The sequence below is a fragment of the Engystomops pustulosus genome, chromosome 7 (assembly GCF_040894005.1).
Source record: "Engystomops pustulosus chromosome 7, aEngPut4.maternal, whole genome shotgun sequence".
NCBI lineage: Eukaryota > Metazoa > Chordata > Amphibia > Anura > Leptodactylidae > Engystomops > Engystomops pustulosus.
Window position 1 is genome coordinate 68504443 of NC_092417.1, and position 21248 is coordinate 68525690.

At 44.3% G+C, this 21248-nt stretch overlaps 1 protein-coding gene across 1 annotated transcript in view; it reads left to right on the forward strand.

Moving 5' to 3' along the window:
- LOC140070186 (uncharacterized) overlaps window positions 1-19167 on the forward strand; it is a 29115-nt gene extending 9948 nt beyond the window's left edge. Inside the window, exons 5-9 of the mRNA XM_072116530.1 lie at window positions 11509-11607; window positions 13576-14235; window positions 15370-15640; window positions 17646-17793; window positions 18934-19167. Of these exons, the coding sequence (XP_071972631.1) occupies window positions 11509-11607; window positions 13576-14235; window positions 15370-15640; window positions 17646-17793; window positions 18934-19122 (1367 nt within the window). The 3' untranslated portion in view covers window positions 19123-19167. The remainder of the gene's footprint in view (window positions 1-11508; window positions 11608-13575; window positions 14236-15369; window positions 15641-17645; window positions 17794-18933) is intronic.
- Window positions 19168-21248: the final 2081 nt, after the last annotated feature.

Here is a 21248-nt window from a genome sequence, read left to right on the forward strand (position 1 = left end):
CGACCAGTTCAGTTTGGAAGTGCCCTATAAAGGCTTATGTACTATATACCCCCACAAGTAACACCATTTAATAAACCTAACATCTCAAACAGGGGCATAACTAGGAGAGGCTGGGCCCCATTGCAGATTTCTTCATGGGGCCCCCCTTCCCCCTGAAAAAAATATTTATACATATTTAGGCATTCACATAAACCTTTGCCCGCCCGGCTATAGCCTGGCAGGCACACGTCTGGCGTGCTGGAGAGGAGGAGAGGTGATCACCTCCCCTCTCCATAGAGAATAGAGCCCCATGGCCATTCTTATGGCCAAAGATAGAGCATGATCTATTTCTTTTGTGGCCACGGCTCGAAACATTGAGTACTTGTTGTACTCACCGTACTGAACCCAGGCGCTATAGATGCATATGAGGGAAGTATATCCGATAGCAAATTTGCAGCCAGATATACGTCCCCCATACGTCCTTGTGAATGTACTCTTATACAGACATGTTTATACTATTATGCACATTTATACACTGATATATACACATACTTTTTATTTAAACATTTTAATGTACACCTGAATTCACATATTTTACATTACAAAACAGTATATATTTCACAAAATACAATAACCCTCAGTAAAACAGGGATTGTGTCACATTGTACCTTTTCACCCCCGCACCTCCCTCCCGCCATAATAACCTCGCAATAGTCAAGTAAGTAATGAAGAACCAAAAAGAGAGAAAAAAATAAACTAAGGCAACCTCTCTCCCTTCCCCACACCTCGAATCCTGGCCGTCAATTCAATTCAAGTCAATTTAATAACATTTTCTCCTCCGCAGAGCAGAACAACTCTATCCACTTGGACCATACCTTAAGAAATGTCTGTTTGGATTTTAGCGACACCTTCTCAAAACCTTCTGCCAAAATTGTTTTATTAGTTATACTTTTCCACAATCCAAGCGAGGGAGGGTCCGCAGAGGACCACTTCTTTATAATACTTAATCTGGCTAGAAACCATAATTTTTTTTCTACACACCTTTATATACTTATACACACACATAAAGTTCTACACTCGAACCCATATACATACAAGTATACACTTATACACACACATTTATGCACACATATACATTTATACACTAATACAGAGTATATACAAACTCATAAAGTAGATACACACATACAGTATATACACATCACACATACTGCATACACATTATATACAATATATATATGTATATATATGCATATACACACAAATACCGGAAATACACACACATTCAGTATAGAGCATATACATACATACCATATACACGGCATATACAAAAGCACACATATATATATATATATATAAAATTAAAAATATGGTGGCACACCGAATAAATAAAAAATAGAATTACTTTATTCCAAGAGTGCTATGTTTCAGCTCCTGAATCAGGAGCCTTTCTCGGACTATATATACATTATATGCATATATATGTATATACACATACATCGCTTGTGCAGCCGCGGGGGGTTTGTCGAGCAGGTGTTTGTTTGGCCGCATGGGGGGGAAGGGGTGTCAGACAATACCACACATGTGCCAATCATTGACAGGCTGGGCACACAGCAGGGCTGAGAAAGGAAGGAGTGACATTTTGCTTTTGGAGCTCTGTTTTCACACATTTGGATTTGGAGTGCCATGTCACGTTCCAAAGGCCTGTGAGGTACCAGTGCAATAGAAACCCCTGAGAAATTATACCATTTCGGAAACGAGACCCTTCAAAGAATTTATCTGGGGTTGTGGTGAACATTTTAACCCCCAACATGCTGGCCAAAATCTAATGCAAGTATATCAATATGCAGGAAAGGTCTGGTTTTAATTAGGTTAATTATATCCCACTGTTAATTATATCAATAGATTTTTTACATGACCTGCAGAATGGTAAACAATCCTCTGATAAGACTGCCTAGACCTGTGCACTGACCTCCTGCTGATTTTGGCTTTGATGTCTGTAGATTTCGTATCATGTTAAAATGGGAAATGTGGTGAAATTAGGAGCACAGTTTACTTCATATTACTCAACTCCTCATAAAGTTGTATTCACAATAGTGCAGGGCTATCTCAATATAAAATTGGCGACTCTACCCACAATTGGCACCACTGAGTTTTCATTTCTTGTGTGACCCTACTGTGACTTATTTATGTTCTATACAGCACAGCAAATGGAAACTTTAACACCTCAATGCTCACTTACCTTTGCTAAATAAATTTTCTAGTATAGTAAATTTATTTATGGAGCATTTTTGATGACACAAAATAGTTGACTGTTTGCAATTCTATGAAATTACTAAATTGGATGGTAATATAATTTGGACAAAAGTTGACTGGCAACAGTATTCCTCTTCTATGAAATTTCAAAGATGTATGGCAATATTCTGCCATCATTTGGTTGTTTGTGAATTATATTTTCTAGACACTATAAAGCAAACCTGTCACCACTAGAGATGAGCGAACATACTCGTCCGAGCTTGATGCTCGTTCGAGCATTAGCGTACTCGAAACTGCTCGTTGCTCGGACGAATACTTCGCCCGCTCGAGAAAATGGCATCTCCCGCCGTTGTGATTTTTGGCGGCCAGAAACAGAGCCAATCACAAGCCAGGAGACTCTGCACTCCACCCAGCATGACGTGGTACCCTTACACGTCGATAGCAGTGGTTGGCTGGCCAGATCAGGTGACCCTGGAATAGACTAGCCCCTGCCCGCACTGCTCGGATCATTCTGTGTCTGGATGCCGCTAGGGAGCGAGCTGCTGCTGGTCAGGGAAAGCGTTAGGGTGTTCTATTAGAATAGTGTTAGGCAGGAGTGATTCTACAAGAACCCAACAGCCCTTCTTAGGGCTACAATAACGTTATACTTTTTTTTTTTTTATTTGCTTGTGGCTGGGCTTGCTGGCACTAGTAGTGCAGCTAGTACCATATTGTGAGGAATTTGCAGGGGGACTTGCTACCGTTGTGTTTAGCTCTTAGTGACACACATATCCACCTCAAACACCAAAGTGGGACAATTTATTAGGGGTTTGAGTAGAATTAGGCAGAGTCTGCTGATTTTTTTTTTTTTAGCTGTATTTCATTTTATAGCTCAAACTCCTCTTGCAAAGCAGTGTGCTCTCATTGTAGGCTACAAAATAGCCTTAGGAGAACCCCAACGGCTTACTTAGGCCTACAATAGCGTTATATTTCCCTTTTTTTTGTTTGCTTGCGGCTGGCCTTGCTGGCACTAGTAGTGCAGCTAGTACCATACTGTGAGGAATTTGCTGGGAGACCTGCGACCGTTGTGTTTAGCTCTTAGTGACACGCATATCCACCTCCAACACCGAAGTGGGACAATTTATTAGGGGTTTGAGTAGAATTAGGCAGAGTCTGCTGATTTTTTTTTTTTTTTTAGCTGTATTTCATTTTATAGCTCAAACTCCTCTTGCAAAGCACAAAATCCAGTTTTGTGCTGTCAGTGTAGGTTAGAAACTAGCCATAGCAATAGGATAGCAAAAATAAAAAACTAAAAAAAAATAAACAAAAAAATTTTTTTTTCAAGTTTACACTTTAATTTGGAAAATGTTTAACCCGAGGGCTAGGGGTAGAGGACGAGGGCGTGGACGTGGGCGTCCAACTACTGCAGGGGTCAGATGCCGTGGTCCTGGGCGGGTTGAGACACCACCCGCTGATGGGGGAGCAGGGGAACGCCGCAGAGGTACACTCCCTAGGTTCATCATGTCTCAAGTTACTGGGACTCGTGGTAGAGCACTGTTGAGGCCAGAACAGTGCGAAGAGGTGATGTCGTGGATTGCGGACAATGCTTCTAGCCATTTGTCCACCAGTCAGTCTTCCACGCAGTCCACCCATGTCACCGAAATCGGCACTCCTCCAGCTCCTCCACCTCAGCCTCCTTCCCCCCAGTCTGCCCCCTCCCAGCAAAATTTGGCATTTGAACCGGCATACTCTGAGGAACTGTTTTCTGGACCCTTCCCACAGTCACAAACCACTTGTCCTGCTGCTGCTGAGCTATTTTCCGATGCCCAGGTTTTCCACCAGTCGCAGTCTGTGGGTGATGATGACATTATTCACGTAGTGGAAGAAGTGTGTAAAGAGGTGTCGGACGATGAGGAGACACGGTTGTCAGACAGTGGTGAAGTTGTTGTCAGGGCAGGAAGTCCGAGGGGGGAGCAGACTGAGGGATCGGAGGATGATGAGGTGACAGACCCAAGCTGGGTTGATAGGCCGGGTGAACACAGTGCTTCTGAGACGGAGGCGAGTCCTATAACAGGTTGGAAGAGGCAGTGGTGGGGCCAGACGGAGAGGCAGGGCCAGAGCTGGTGCATCAGCGCCAAATGTTGCCCGTAGTCAAGCTCCCGTGGCGAGGGCTAGATTTTCAGAAGTCTGGAGGTTCTTTAAAGAAACACCGGATGACCGACGGACTGTGGTGTGCAACCTTTGCCAAACAAGGATCAGCAGGGGTTCCACCACTACTAGCTTAACTACCACCAGTATGCGCAGGCATCTGAATGCTAAACACCCCACTCAATGGCACCAAGTCCGTTCACCTCCGGCCGGGCACACCACTGCTCCTTCCCCTGTGTCATCTGCTAGTCAGCCCCCTGCCCAGGACCCCGGCCCAAACACCTCCCGTGCGAAAACCCCATCTTCGCCTCCACGATCCTCCACAGCATCCACCAGCATTCAGCTCTCCATACCCCAGACGCTGGAGCGCAAAAGGAGGTATAGCGCAACCCACCCACACGCCCAAGCCCTCAACGTCCACATCTCCAAGTTGCTTAGCCTGGAGATGCTGCCCTATAGGCTGGTAGAGACCGAGGCCTTTTCAAACCTCATGGCGGCGGCCGCCCCTCGGTATTCGGTCCCCAGCTGCCACTACTTTTCCCGATGTGCCGTCCCAGCCCTGCACAAGCACGTGTCAGAGAACATCCTCCGTGCCCTGACCAACGCCGTTTCTGACAAGGTCCACCTGACCACGGACACGTGGACGAGTGCTGCCGGGCAGGGCCACTATATATCGCTGACGGCACATTGGGTTAACTTGGTGGAGGCTGGGACCGAGTCTGACCCTGGGGCTGGTCATATACTGCCGACGCCGAGGATTGCGGGGCCTACCTCGGTCCAGGTCTCAAAGGCCTTCTATGCCTCCTCCTCCTCCCACCCCTCCTCCACCTCCTCCTCTGCATTACCATCCGTGGGCATGGCGCCATCAGTCGGTAGCTCTAGGCACAGCAGCAGTGCCATCGCTAAGCGACAGCAGGCGGTGCTCAAACTGCTGAGCCTAGGCGATAAAAGGCACACCGCCCAAGAGTTATTACAGGGCATCATGGCGCAGACTGATCTGTGGCTGGCACCGCTGAACCTGAAGCCAGGCATGGTTGTGTGTGACAACGGCCGTAACCTGGTGGCAGCTCTGCAACTCGGCAGACTGACACATGTGCCATGCCTGGCCCATGTGTTAAATCTCATAGTTCAGCGTTTCCTCAAGACATACCCCAATCTGTCTGATTTGCTCACGAAGGTGCGCCGCATCTGTGCGCATTTCAGGAAGTCCAGCACAGATGCTGCCACTCTCAGGGCAGCGCAGTGCCGCCTCCAACTGCCCGCTCACCGACTGTTGTGCGACGTGCCCATGAGGTGGAATTCAACACTGACCATGTTATCCAGAGTTTACCAGCAGCACAGAGCGATTGTAGACTGCCAGATGTCAACTTCCACCAGAACTGGTAGTCAGGTCAGTCAGCTTCCTCAAGTCTACAATGAGGAGTGGATGTGGATGTCTGATATCTGTCAGGTGCTGAGTAACTTTGAGGAGTCAACACAGATGGTCAGTGGTGATGCCGGCATCATCAGCCTCACCATCCCGCTGCTTGGCCTGTTGAAAAACTCTCTGGTCAGCATGAAGTCGGAAGCTTTGCGCTCGTCACAAGAGACGGGGGAAGAAGATTCCCTTGTTGATAGCCAAAGCAACCTTAGGTCTGTTTCTCAGAGCATATCGGAGGATGAGGAGGAAGAGGAGGAGAATGTTGTCGAGACAGAAGAGGGGACCATTGTTCAGTCCTTCACTGTTCAGCGTGTATGGGCAGAAGAATAGGAGTTGGAGGAGGAGGAAATGGACAGTCAGGCCAGTGAGGGGAGTGAATTCTTGTGCGTTGGGACTCTGGCGCATATGGCAGATTTCATGCTAAGCTGCCTATCCCGTGACCCTCGCGTTCAAAGAATTTATTCCAGCACCGATTACTGGTTATTCACTCTCCTGGACCCACGGCACAAGCAAAATCTTTCCACTCTCATCCCAGGAGAGGAAAGGAGTGTGAGAATGCATGAATACCAGCAGGCCCTGGTGCACAAGCTGAAACAGTATTTCCCTTCTGACAGCGCTAGCGGCAGAGGGCGTACTTCTGCGGGACAAGTAGCGAGGGAGAGTAGGCGACCAGGCAGCTTGTCCAGCACTGGCAGGGGTACACTTTACAAGGCCTTTGCCAGTTTTATGTCACCCCAGCAAGACACTGTCACCTGTCCCCAGTCTCGGCAGAGTAGGGCTGATCTTTACAGAAAGATGGTGAGGGAGTACGTAGCTGACCATACCATCGTCCTAAATGATTACACAGCTCCCTACAACTACTGGGTTTCAAAGCTGGACATGTGGCACGAACTGGCGCTGTACGCCTTGGAGGTTCTTGCCTGCCCTGCCGCTAGCGTGTTGTCCGAGCGGGTTTTCAGTGCAGCTGGTGGCATCATCACCGATAAGCATACACGCCTGTCGACTGACAGCGCTGACAGGCTGACGCTTATCAAGATGAATAAAGCCTGGATTTCTCCGCATTTCCATTCTCCACCAGGTGAAAGAAGCTGAACCTGAATAATGTATGCACTCCTCCTCCTCATTGTCCTCCTTCTCCTCCTCTTTGTACACTAAAGCAGAGGAAACTGGCAATTTTTTTGCCAGGGCCAACTGGCTCTGGCTATAGTACTCTATGTATTTAATTTTTCTGGAGGGCCAACTACCCTGTCCTCTGTTTTAAACAATTTTTGGGAGTGCCACATACAGGCACTCAATCTATGTAATTTTTCTGGAGGACCAGCTACCTGGTCCTCTGGTTTGAAAACTTTTTTGGACTGCCACATACAGGCACTCAATTTATTTAATCTTTTTGGAGGACCAGCTACCTGCTCCTCTGGTTTGAAAACTTTTTTGGACTGCCACATACAGGCACTCAATCTATGTAATTTTTCTGGAGGACCAGCTACCTGCTCCTCTGGTCTGAAAACTTTTTTGGACTGCCACATACAGGCACTATCCAAATTACATTGTCTCCATAGCAGCCTCCACACGTCGTCTTTTTAGCTGCCTTCACACGTTGTCTCCATTGCTACCTCCACACGCCATCGCCATAGCTGCCTCCAAAAGTAGTCCATATAGCTGCCTCCATACATGGTCCCCTTATCAAACGAGCTATGTCAGGCAGAATTTTGGGTTGTTTTCATGGCTTCCACATCAAACTTGTTAACTTTGTCGCCACCCTGCTGTGTAATCCACAAAATATACTGGCAAACTTTTATCATTTACCAATATTATTTCAGCGCTTCTTGCGCATCTGTTTACATTCCCCTCACCCGCCATATCCTAAACTTATAAGAACGCTACTACACTTGATCTTATACAAAAGGTTCTTAAAAGTGCTGTTTGGGGAGTAGCCTATAGACAGGGGCTTGGATTGGCGAAAGCTCGCCTGGCAGCGGAGCGCCAGCTCCATCCCAAGATCCAACTAACATAGTTTTAACTGCAGCACCTTTAATCTACTACTAGTTCACTGCCTCCATACATGGTCCCCTTATCAAACGAGCTGCGTCGGGCAGAATTTTGGGTTGTTTTCATGGCTTCCACATCAAACTTGTTAACTTTGTCGCCACCCTGCTGTGTAATCCACAAAATATACTGGCAAACTTTTATCATTTACCAATATTATTTCAGCGCTTCTTGCGCATCTGTTTACATTCCCCTCACCCGCCATATCCTAAACTTATAAGAACGCTACTACACTTGATCTTATACAAAAGGTTCTTAAAAGTGCTGTTTGGGGAGTAGCCTATAGACAGGGGCTTGGATTGGCGAAAGCTCGCCTGGCAGCGGAGCGCCAGCTCCATCCCAAGATCCAACTAACATAGTTTTAACTGCAGCACCTTTAATCTACTACTAGTTCACTGCCTCCATACATGGTCCCCTTATTATACGAGCTGTGTCAGGCAGAATTTTGAGTTGTTTTCATGGCTTCCTCATCAAACTTGTTAACTTTGTCGCCACCCTGCTGTGTAATCCACAAAATATACTGGCAAACTTTTATCATTTACCGATATTATTTGAGCGCTTCTTGCTCACCTCCTTTGGTTCCTCTCTGCCACCCATTGGTTTTAAGCCTGAGTCCATTTGGGGTATGTTGCCAAGACACTCTCTAGCCTGCCGCTGCTGCCGCTGCCTCTGCATGCCGTCCCCTATAGTGTCAGGGTCAATTATTGGATGTTTTAGATGCTATCTAGCCTCATTCGATCACTCTGTCATTGCCATGCTGTTGCCCATAGTTTTGGCATAATGGTGCGATTAAGCAGCCTCAGAGGCATCCATGCATGCTGCCCCTGCTGTTTCCTGTCCATTTCCGTGGTGTTTCCATCCTTTTCTGAGGTTCCCAGGTGCTTGGCTAAGCTTCCCTGTGCAGATCCTTGGTCCCCTTGAAAAATGCTCGAGTCTCCCATTGACTTCAATGGGGCTCGTTATTCGAGACGAGCACTCGAGCATCGGGAAAAGTTCGTCTCGAATAACGAGTACCCGAGCATTTTAGTGCTCGCTCATCTCTAGTCACCACACTAACCCCCTAAACCCACAGTACCTTGTTCTTTAATATGTTTGTCCCCTGGAGGTGTTTTTAGCATATTTCTAGGTTGCAGCATGAATGAAAAATCTTCTTTCACTCTTTTGTAGGATGCAGTTATACAGTCAGAAAACCCGCCTCCTTCAGCCAGGTATCCCACCTCCTGTAGGCAGTTTGCTCTGCCCACTCCATGCATCTGGCCCAGCTTTGCCTCCAAATTGTGATGTTATTCTCTGGTTATCTGAAGATCTAGGAGGCAGGGATGAGCCAGATGCATTGAGTGGGCAGAGCAGCCTGACTGCAGAAAGCAGTGAGAAGAGGGCTATATGAAAGGTTACCATAGAGCCCTATGAACTAAATGCTACCTTTCTTTTAGCTAAAAATTATTCCCATTACATCCATAAAATCAACTTAACGTTATCTCATCTGGCATCAGAGGGGATGTTTCTTGCTCAGCCGACCCGACCCATCTACTCCTCTCCATGCCATATTACTATTCATCACTTCATATCAAGTGACCAGGGTGATGTCTTCGAAGGTCTTTTACCCAGTAACATTAACATCCACCTCATGTATGCATCTGATCACATGAAATCACACCATGCCATCATGGACTTCTACTCCTCCCCATGCCAAGCAAATATAATGGGCTAAAGGACCTTAAATTACATCACCCTGATTACATGAAATGTAGTGCTAAATGATGTAACAGAGCTCTCTCTATCTACATTCTAGAAAGACAATGGGGCACATTTACTTACCCGGTCCTGTCGCGATCCAGCGGCGCGTTCACCGTCGAGGATTCGGGTCTTCCGACGATTCACTAAGGTAGTGCGCCCGATGTCGCTGCTGCGCTGAAGTCCGCCGAAGTTCACGGTCCTATCTTGGGTGCAGGTAAGCACGTGTCAAGCGACACATTTTTTAAAAAAAAAATTTCCGAATCTGCCTGGTTTTCCAACAGCCACACCCCCAATTTCCGTCACATGCATGCCTGCGCTGATGCGCCACAATCCACTGGCATGCGCCAAAAACCCCGGGCAATTCAGGGAACGGCACAAATCGGTAATATTCGGGAAACCCGCCGAAAAATAGCGATTCTGGCCTTAGAAAATGACCCCCACTGTGTAAAACATTTAACACAGGTTTTTTACCCCTGTTAATAAGTACACAGAGCTGTATATGTCTGTAGTTGAATATTGGCAGACAGTCCCTAATTACTATTCCATACAGCAGTATGTCCAAGCAGTTATACCTGTCAATCAGGAAAGGGGAGTAGGAGAATACAAGTAAAATATTTTGCAGGGATCCATTATTATCATTGGACTAACCTCAGGTGAGTTGCATATAAGTTTACCAACTGAGTTTGTAACATTGCAGCCATGGAAAGGAACCATTTAGGGATAAGGGAAAAGCTTTTTAATCATAGTTTATTTAATTTAGTATTTACTTTGGGTGGGTTAATTTAAATGGTAGGTTCCCTTTAATAGCAAGTCCATCAAGGTATTGAGTTCCTTACAATTTATAACTATTGGATTACAAAGATTAAAATCTAGAGAAGCAATGAAAAATTAGAAATTGGAAAAAACAAAGGGGCACTATAAGCAATCTTCACATGAGGATTTTTGCTTGAATGCGTAATTTAAGCATGATTTGTATAGAGTAAGACAGGAATCATAAAGGTAGTGCTCTAACTGCGGATAGCCATAGGTGCAAATCTTCACAAGCGAATATATAGAGTAGAAAAAGGAGTTGGCACTCACCGTTGATGTCTTAAAAAAGTTTGAGGGACGAGTCATTTTGCGTTGTCTTAACGCTTTATCTTGCCTGTTTTGCCTGGTGTCCGCACCTGTTTTAAATGGGCTAAAATCTAGAGAAGGTTTGCAGCGTTCCTGCATAAGTACCACTGCAGAATTCATTTTATATAATGGATTTCCCTCCTGGACAGGGGCGTAACTTGAGGTGGTGCAGAGGGTGCGGTCGCAACTGGGCCAAAGGGGTTTAGGGGGGACGAAAAGGTGTCACTTTCCCATATGAAAAGACTAGTACTATAAACCATACATTATAGTTGGGGGGCTGGCACAGACTTTGCACTGGGGCCGATCAGTTTGAAGTTCCTGCTCCTGCTCCTGGACATTTAGCGGTGGCCCAGATTTACTAAGTAGTCTGCGCCAGAATTCTGGATGTATTTATGCGTTTGTGCTGGTATTGTGTGACACAATACTGTGCACAGAAAGGGGCTTTTCTGTGCGTATTCGGCAAGTCCGACAGCAATGTGGCGCATGCCCCATGAACCAAGTGCACCAGAAGAACTCTGGGGCACATGATTCATGCACTTCAGGCTCGTGGAGTGTGCACCACATTCATGAAGACCAAGATCCAGTCTTCATAATAGTTTCACCCGCTGTACATTAGTAAGTCATATTACATTCAGTGCAGTTTGCTTCACTAATATTAAAACTGGCCCAATATGTCTATCTCATGTTCCCCCAGCCATAGAAGGAAATGCTCTGTAATATCTGAGCAGAAACCATTTAGAGAATAACTTGAATTTCTTGCATCATTGTTTAACTTTACTCAGCTGACCTAATAAATCAGACCAAAGGTTGCTAGTATCAAGTTTAAGCAAATCAATCATTTCACAATTATGTGCTTAAATTACATATATATAGAGAGAGAGTCAGTCTAACAGTCCCACACATCCTTGGGTCTCCAGAAGCCGCTGGTGAGTATTATTATTTCCATTTCCCACAGACAATCTGGAACACACCACAGGCAAACTGCACATAGCAGTTTGCACTACTTTTGATAAATGTGGCCCATTGGCCCACATTTATTTAAGTGTTTGCGCCAGTTTTCTGTCTGACTTTGCGCTAGAAAGAATGTGCCAACTGCTTGCACATGTAATTAAGTTTCTGTGCCAGTTTTGTGTCACGGCTGCACAGAAACAAAGTACATTAAAAAATGGTGCACATGTACATAGCAGGGCAGGGTGCCCCGGATTAATGATGGTCATGCCCTAGTTTTGATTAATCTGGGACTTTTTGTACCAGATGGCACATAGTACAGACTGCATTAGTTTTGATAACTGCGGACCAGTACGTGCACTATTTGTAGTTGGCCTGTGTAGTATGTAGGGCGTGCCAAATTAATGAATTATTCTTTATGAATCTGGCTCTCCCTGCACTCCCCTGACAGAAAGAACCAAATTTATTTTGGTGCACCTTTAATATGGGGCATGTAACACTCTTCTGGCAGATTTGCATGATAAATGTGGTGCACGGTCTGGTGCACCAGAACGCCCCTTTCAATTATGAAAATTGTGTCACGTGAAGAATAGTGCAGCCGTGACAGGGCCACTTGCGACACATATGTAGCACTGTACTTCTTAAATACATGTACAAGCATTTCCACATGAAAGAACATGCAAAGTCCCACAGAAAACTGGAGCATAGACCTTAGTAAATGCGCACCAATCTGTCAGACACTGCATGATAATTGTGGCACACTGTCCTACTCTGCATCAAAACGCCCTTTAAGTGCAGAATTCTGTGTATAGTGTTAGGCACAGTGCAGCTGCAACACAAATGAGTCACGGACAATTTATAAATATATGTGCAAGCAGTTTGCACTAAAAAGAACGTGCAAAATCAGACAAAAACTGGTGCAGGGGCTTGAATAAATGTGGCCTCTGTCTGTTGCTCTTCATCTACCGTATATACTCGTGTATAAGCCGAGTTTTTCAGCACAAAAAATGTGCTGAAAAACCTCATCTCGGCTTATACATGAGTCAATAATAATTTTAAAAAAATGAATACTCACCCTCCGGCTCCCGGTCCTCGGCGGCGGCTCCTGGTCCTCGGCGGCAGCTCCCGATCCTCTGCGGCGGCTTCTATCTTCACGTGCCGGCAGTCGCGTCTATGCGACTTGCCGGCGGGCGCACAATATGATGTAGCGGTGTCGCCGCTGATGACGTCATCAGCGGCGACACCGCCACATCGCACTGTGCGCCCCCCGGCAAGTCGCATGGACGTGACTGCCGGCACGTGAAGATAGAAGAGAGAAGCCGCCGCAGAGGATCGGGAGCTGCCGCCGAGGACCAGGAGCCGCCGCCGATGACCGGGAGCCGCCACTAAGCATCAAAGGTGAGTATCGTCGGAGGGTGAGTATTAAGTTTATTTTTTTATTATTCGCTAGGCATACTGAGGGCAGGCTGTATACTTTTTGGGGCAGGCTGTATACTTTTTGGGGCAGGCTGTAAACTTTTTGGGGGCAGGCTGTATACTTCATGGGGGCAGGCTGTATACTACTTGGGACAGGCTGTATACTACAGGGGCTGGCTGGTTGTATACTACAGGGGGCTAGCTGGCTGTATACTACACCCTCGGCTTATACTCGAGTCAATAGGTTTTCCCATTTTTTTGTGGTAAATTTAGGGGTCTCGGCTTATACTCGGGTCGGCTTATACTCGAATATATACAGTACTTCTTTTCCTCCTTTATCTTTCTCTGTTTTAACCTTCAATTTTCTCCTTTTTTTCTTTTTCTACTGCATGTTCTTCATTCTATTCTCCATATTCATTCTTCATATCTCACCATTCTACCTTACCATTACACCTCATCTTCTCTTCAGTGTGTTTTTTCATTATTCTGGTTATTTAAAAAGGAACACATATTTATTACTTTTCTTTCAGAAAAAATGAAATATTTCCTCTTCTTGTGTTTGGGCCAAGCTTTGCTTTATACACATGTGAATGGTGACCACGGAGGACCGCATGACGATGATCACCATGAACATCATGACCATCATGACCATCATGACCACCAGCATACTGATGCAAATGCTTTCCGCTCAATAGCTTATGCTAATGACAAGTTTTCCTACAATCTCTACAGCCACTTGGCTGCGGCTCACCCCAACGATAACCTGTTCTTCTCACCTTTAAGTATATTAACTGCATTTTCTTTGCTCTCACTTGGTGCCAAGGGTAAGACCCTCAGCCAGATCCGTGAAGGATTTGGTTTTAACACATCTTTATCTTCTGAAGAAAGTATTCACAAAAGTTTCCAGCAGCTTCTGCACATCATTAACAGTCCTAAAAGTGAGCTGCAACTAGACAGCGCCAATGCTCTCTTCATTGATAACAAATTTAAAATTCTTGATACATTCTTAAAGAACGCCAAAGAATTCTATCAAGCTGAAGCCATCTCAACTGATTTCCAAAAAATAAATGAAGCTGTTCAACAAATCAATAGCTATGTGGAAAAGAAAACCAATGGGAAAATTAAAGATTTGTTGGACAGTCTTGATCCACTGACAGCCCTAGTTATTGTCAATACGATTTTCTTTAAAGGTAAGTGGCAAATAGTAAAATCCACAAAAAACATGTCTCATCAGCTGTACTGTTACCTAAATGTGTCCTGAATGCATATAATATGGTAGCACTAGATGCAGTGGTGTAGTTCTATTGTTTGGTCATGTCATAAACCTCTGCCACAAGAATGAAAATGATTATCATGCAGTTATATCTAGTGACCTCCCAAGATGACATATTTCATTTTAGTTGTTTTTTTTTCATTCTATTTTCTTCTCTTAATGGGATTTTCTCAAGACATTTCCTCTTATTAGTTACATTAAAAACAGCACGTGGGCCACTTTTCCCCCCCCCAAAGTTAATGTACTTCTTAACAGTTAATACACTGTTGCCCTCATTTTACACAGTGAGAATATACCTCCAAATAATAAAATCCCTATGTCTGTACATAGAAATAGTTTTAACTTTTATGCCCTCCTTATAGTAATAAATGTCTTATGTTCCCTCAAAGTAACAATACCGCTGTTACCTCATAAGATTATACCCTTTTTTAACATGTGAAAAGCTTGGTGCTAATGAAATCACTGGAGAGAGACAACACTGTCATGATCCCTTAGGAGATCCTAATCCTTACAAAAAATTTCATGGAGAAATTAAGGATTAAAATCTGAAAAGAAAGAATAAATATGTCTGTTGCATTGTGACCCTTTTTATTCAGCAATTTGACAGGTGTTCTCCAAATTAGATCCGCAACGACAATGCACAATGATCAGATACTGATGGTCTGTATTAAAGGTAACCTGTCATCAACCATGCATTGATTTCAAATAAAAAAAACTTCCATGCCCCTCATATCTCCTCCCCGCTGAAGCTACACCCCTTAGGACATCATACATGTCTGCCCCACTCCTCACTGGCCACTCCCATGGGACTAAGGACACAGCTCTTCATACAGAAAGGTCATTATTTTCCGGAAAAAGCCAGTTTTACTATACAAACTCTTTGGCAATGTCTACACTACTCTCTATGGGGACATGGGGGAGCCAGAAAAAAGGCTCATGATGACAGCTTCCCTTTAGGAATAACCTCTAAATGTTTCTCTTTATAAAACCTGTGTACATTGAACTGATATTAGATCAGAATGAAGTGAATTACTGATTGAATTTCTTGTAGGATCCTGGGAACACTCTTTCAATGTCAACAATACAAGAGAAAAAGATTTCTATGTGGATAAGGATACTGTAGTGAAGGTGCCAATGATGTCACGACAAGGAGAGTATCTAGTGGGTTTTGCACCAGAATTAGGATTCACCTTGGTTGATGTCCCCTACAAAGGAAACACTTCAGCAATTTTCATCTTACCCGATGAAGGAAAATTACATGATGTTGAAAAATCTCTTCAGAATGTGTCAGTGCATACCATAGCCAATCTAATGAAACAAAGGTATAGCAAGAGCAGAATATATGTACCTACAATACCATTACTCATTCTGCTGGTATATTCACTCATACTCATCCTGTATCATTCTCTACAGCTGCACTCACAATTCTGCTGGTGCAATCACTATGTACATACATTATATTACTAATTCTGTACGGGTCCTGATTTACAGCTTGCATTATACTCCAGATCTACTCGAGTATAAGCCCACCCAAGTATAAGCCGAGGCCCCTAATTTTACCATAAAAACCCGGTAAAACCTATAATTTTTTTACTCGAGTATAAGCCGAGTTTGGTTTTTCAGCACATTTTTTGTGCTGACAAACTAGGCTTATACTCGAGTATATATGGTATGCTCTGGTGGGGTTACTTTGAACATATTTCAACTTTTGGTGTGACAAAAGAGGGATAATAGATTTTTCATTTGCAAACCCCAAAGTTGACCCCCCTAAATCTATCCTTGGTAAGCTAAAAACTATAATATTCCCTTCTTTACTGTCCCTAAAACATATTGGACCAAACTTATCAAAAAATAGTGCAAACTGCACTACGTGCAGTTTTCCTGTGGAGTGTGAAACAGATTCATGGAATGTGTCGCATGTTCTTCATGAATCTGGAGCCCCCTGCACTTCTGCGGCAGAATTTTTTGGTATACCTGTAATATAGGGCGTGCGACACAATTCTGTTGGACACTGCATGATAAATGTGTTCAATAGTCTGAATGTGCACTAAAACGCCCCTTTATGTGCAGAAATTTGTGTTGCAGTAGACATAGGGGCCTATTTATTAAGAGTCCGCGGATCGCATTTCCGTCAGACTTCTCCTTTTGCGCCACTGGGACAGTGTATTTAGAAGGGGATTGTGTTGTACACAATCAGATTTTGGTGCAGTTGCGCCGGCTTTCATGCAACAGAAATCGGGGGGGGGGGGGGGGGGGGACCTGCCGTCGGATGATCTGACTGATTCAGACTCAGCAGGGGATTTAACATTCAAATTGGGACACATACAGTGCACTGGGAAGAAGATGGTGAACTCCGACAGACCTGAGCGGGGAAGCGACACATGCAAGAAATTTTGGGCGTGATCTTAGTGAATTCTAGATGGACAATGCACATCAGAGAACGTGCCAGGGACAGGTAAGTAAATGCACCGGTTTTCTGTCTGACTTAAATAATAGGGCACATTTACTTAGAAGTTTGGAAATTGCACTAAAAGTGCACTAAAAGTGCTATTAACATGTATAATGCTGCGATTCACTAAGATTGTGCGCCAGAAATCATGAATTTGTCGCTCCCCAGCACTGGCCTGACAGAGTTCACCATCACCGAGTTACATACGGTGCTCGGTACGGATCAGTCCAAACGACCCCTAATTTGTGCCGCTGCGCCACAATAGCAGCGCAGTGTGTCGCGAAGCCCTTAGTAAATGTGCCCCAATGTGTAAATTGCTTCTACGTGTATTTAAAAAGTGTCTGCGCCAGTTTTGTGTCGCGGCTGCAATGTGCTTGACAAGACAGAAAAATATGTGCACCTAAAGGGGTGCACTTTGTGCTTAGTCAGACCATGCGCCACAATTCTGCAGCATGAACAAAGTGCACAAAGGGCGTCAGATTCATGAAGACCGTGTCCAACATTTCATGAATCTTGGGCCCCTTGCACTGTTTTTGAGAAATGTGGACCATTATCTCTGCCTCCTGTGCTCCCCCCCCCCCCCCCCCACCTTTGACAAGGGAAATGGCATCATTCAGGTGTGAATTTATTGTAACTTCATGTAAGGATTAAGACAGCACAGAATTCTAAAACAAGATAATTACAGAGAACCTGTTACCACGGACCCCCCACAATTCACACACAGAACCTTTTAATGTCCCTGTACATTTATACTCTTTCCATGGGATTATAGACAGCATTCTTCTTAAAAAGACTTTTATTGATGTCCTCTAATTCTGTGAGAATAGTGAAATTTAGGTAATAACTTTTTTTTATAATTTTATCTTTTCTTCATACAGGGAGATTTTGCTATCAATCCCCAAATTCTCCATTACCGCTGAACTTGATCTTGTGAAAGAGCTACAAGCCTTAGGAATTACAGAGGTATTTTCGGACCATGCTGACCTATCAGGGATCACAGAGGAATCCAAACTGAAAGTGTCAAAGGTAAATTACTAAGAACAAGTGCAGTGTGTACTATATGCATTTTGCCCTTGTAGTGTGTAAAGGGCGACAGGATTTCTGGCTCCCGTTCTGCATGAATCTGGCGCCCCCTGCCCTGACAGAGTGCACCAACTTTTTTAACATGGGGCGTGCAACACAATTCTGTCTGACTTTCCATGTTAAATCTGGCGCACAGTTCGACTGAGCACCGGAATGCTCCCTTAATTACAGAAATTTGTGTCGCATGGTGGCTAGTGTCACCGCAACACAAAAAAGGTCACATGCTACACAAATTTTGAAAGGGGTTTCCTAGATTAGGAAATCTTGACTGATTACGTCTGTACACAGTGAAATAATTGCTCCAGATCTATAGTACGATACACAACATGTGGACTGGTGTTGTACTATTTTTGTGGAAAATAATAACATTTTGGGTGTTTAAATTCCTAAGCACAATACTTTACCATCAAATTAAAAGAAATCTATTGATGGGGCACATTTACTAAGAAAGAAGGAAACTTCACTAAAAGTGCCCTACCCGTGTATAATACTGGGTGCAACAGATTCATTAAGAACGTGCACCAGAAATCATGAATCTGGCACTTCCCCACACTGGCCCGACAGAGGTCACCAGCTTTTTTGTGGTGCACCTTAAACATACGGCGAGCGGCGCAATTTACAAGCGAATCGGAACAACCGACAGCACGACCCTTAATTTGTGTTGCATGGAGGCAAATGCAGCTGCGTCACAAAAGGGTCGCGTGTGACACAATAGTGGCACAGACACTTCTTAAATAACTGTGCAAGCAGTTTTATCCTACAAGAACAGAAGTGCAGGACAAAGCCCTTAGTAAATGTACCCCAATGGGTTCTATTCTGTCTATAAAAACATTTTTACATAAAAATGTTGCTGGGTTTGCTACAGGGGGTATCTGATGACCACTACATAGAACAGATTTCTATGTGCCTACCTTCTATGTATTACAGCTTTGTACTGCAGAACTAATATCTCATTATGGGGGCAAAGAGGTTTTCTAAAGTGAAAAGAAATTAACCACGCTAGACAAGAAATTATTATTATTGGTATTTCAGTGATGATATTTCCTTGTTTAGTTTTATGTCTTTTGTTCTTAATCTTTGTAGGCTGTGCATAAAGCTGAACTCAACATGGATGAGAAAGGAACAGAAGCTGCTGCTGCCACTTCCATTGGGATAACAAAGTACAGTCTCCCTCAACACATTAAAATGAATAGACCCTTCATTGTCACAATTCTAAACAAAGATACAAATACTGAAACTTTCATTGGAAGGGTTCTCAACCCAAATAAATAAGCATCATGTTCTTTGTTTACACAATAAAGTGACATCCTTTATTTACATCGGATTTGTATAAATTAGTTTCATACTGGGATAACATTGGAAATTAAAGTTGAACATTGAAGTTGTTTTAGGCTTGGTACAACTTAACATGTGGTTTTTGGTTTTAGGTACTTTCTTAAAAGAGTCTACCCCTTATCTACCCACTCTCATCTCTTTATTAACTTTACTCTAAAGTGGAGGGAAGGATGTGAAAAATACGTCTTAAAATACTTGAATTAAGTAAGACCCTCTCACGGCACTTTGATACTGATTAATCCTGTTTATCAACATAAGTATCATAAATCTTTATCCCTTCTATCTGCTGTGAGATTTATAATACACAAGCTGATTATTACGTTTTAATGGCAAAAGCAATATTCAGACATAGGGTGAATTTACCATCAATGAGCATGAAAGCACCCAATAAACTAAGAGGCTTCTGCCTGCCTGCTGCAGAATAGTGCACTTGTGCATCTTGGGCCTGGTACCCTACACAGCCTATAGTTAATGTGCCAGTCTTGGCCCACTTGGCATGAAAATAGGTCTTTTTAATGGTTTGTGAGCCAGAAAACTGGACTGCATTAGTGCTCTTGGTTTTTGACCCATAATATGTCTACTATTCTTCTGTGTTTGAACTGTCCTGTTCTATGTGGTACATTTACAAAAAACTGTGCAAACTGCCTGTGTATAGTGCAGAGGGCGCCGCTGCTCCGATCGCCCAGTGCCCTGGGCTGCGCAATCCTCCTCCGGCTGCCAGGTCCTGCCTTCTGACAGGACCCGGCTGTAACACACTGAGCATGCGCAGCATGCATGCGATCGGATTGTGACGCATTGTCGCCGGCATACACGCGACGGAAAACAGGGGCGTGGCCGAACAAAAACCCGACGGATTCGGAAAAACCGCCGCATTTAAAAAAAAAATGTGTTGCAAAAATTGCACTTACCTTCACTCAGCCCGGCTCCGTGTATTCCAGTGCGTTCCGATGCTCTTCAGCGCAGCAGCGCCACCTGGTGGATGGCAAAGGAACTACCTTAATAAATCCTGGCCGGACCAGAATCCAGCGCAGAGAATACGCCGCTGGATCGCGAATTGGCCGGGTAAGTAAATCTGCCCCACAGTGTCTGACAGGCATCACCCCGGCAGCATCACTATACTGCCCCAGTACTGTATATAATAATCTAATACAGTAAGGGTCCCATTTCCCCTGATGAACCTATATTATATAGGCGATATATGGCATGTAGGGAAAACTGGCTTTACTCCACTCAGCACATAGTGCACCTTGGTTTTATGACCTGTACCAAGACTATATATATATATAACTAAGGGATTCGTACCTTAACTCTATCTTATCACCTTTTTTTACTCCTTCCCTCTCCCCACTCTATATAGGGTTAGTAGGCCGTGGGTAGGGGAAGGTTCCAGTCGGGACAGCAGTCGTTTAGGGCTGCTGCCCCGAGTTTAGGATTATCCAGGGATACCTAGGTCCTTCACCCAGCCCTTGTTAGGGCCTAATAGGGACCCCTCGCACTCTACACCCCAGTGAGTGTGTTTCTTTACCCCTGGTTATCCCCATACTGTGTACCTACCTTTGAGTATTTATGACCATTCACCTGGATGAAGATACTACATCTGGCTCCTTCTGCCCAGCCCAGGATCCACATACTCTCTATTGACTACACAGATCGATCACGGAGTAATACATCAACCATCTCTGCAATCTCATCTCCCTCTTACTGAACATTAGCAGCGCACAGTTGTTGGTGTGCCTTGCGGGTCTTTTGACCATTTGCAATTGTTAAAAATTTTTTGTCCTATCTATTTTATCTATTTAATATTATAATAAAAGTTATATTTTAAGATATACATATCCGCCATTTGTACTTTCTCTCAATTTCCTGAATGTGTCGCTTCCCCGATCAAGTCTGCCGGAGTTCACCATCTTCCTCCCAGTGTATGTAAGTGCATGTCTTGCGACACAATTTTTAAGTGAAATCCTGTGGTTTGTCTGAATCTGTCGGATCGTCCGATGGCCCACCCCCCGATTCACCTAGCGCGATCCCCGAAAACGTCAGAAAACCCGACAGAAATGCGATCC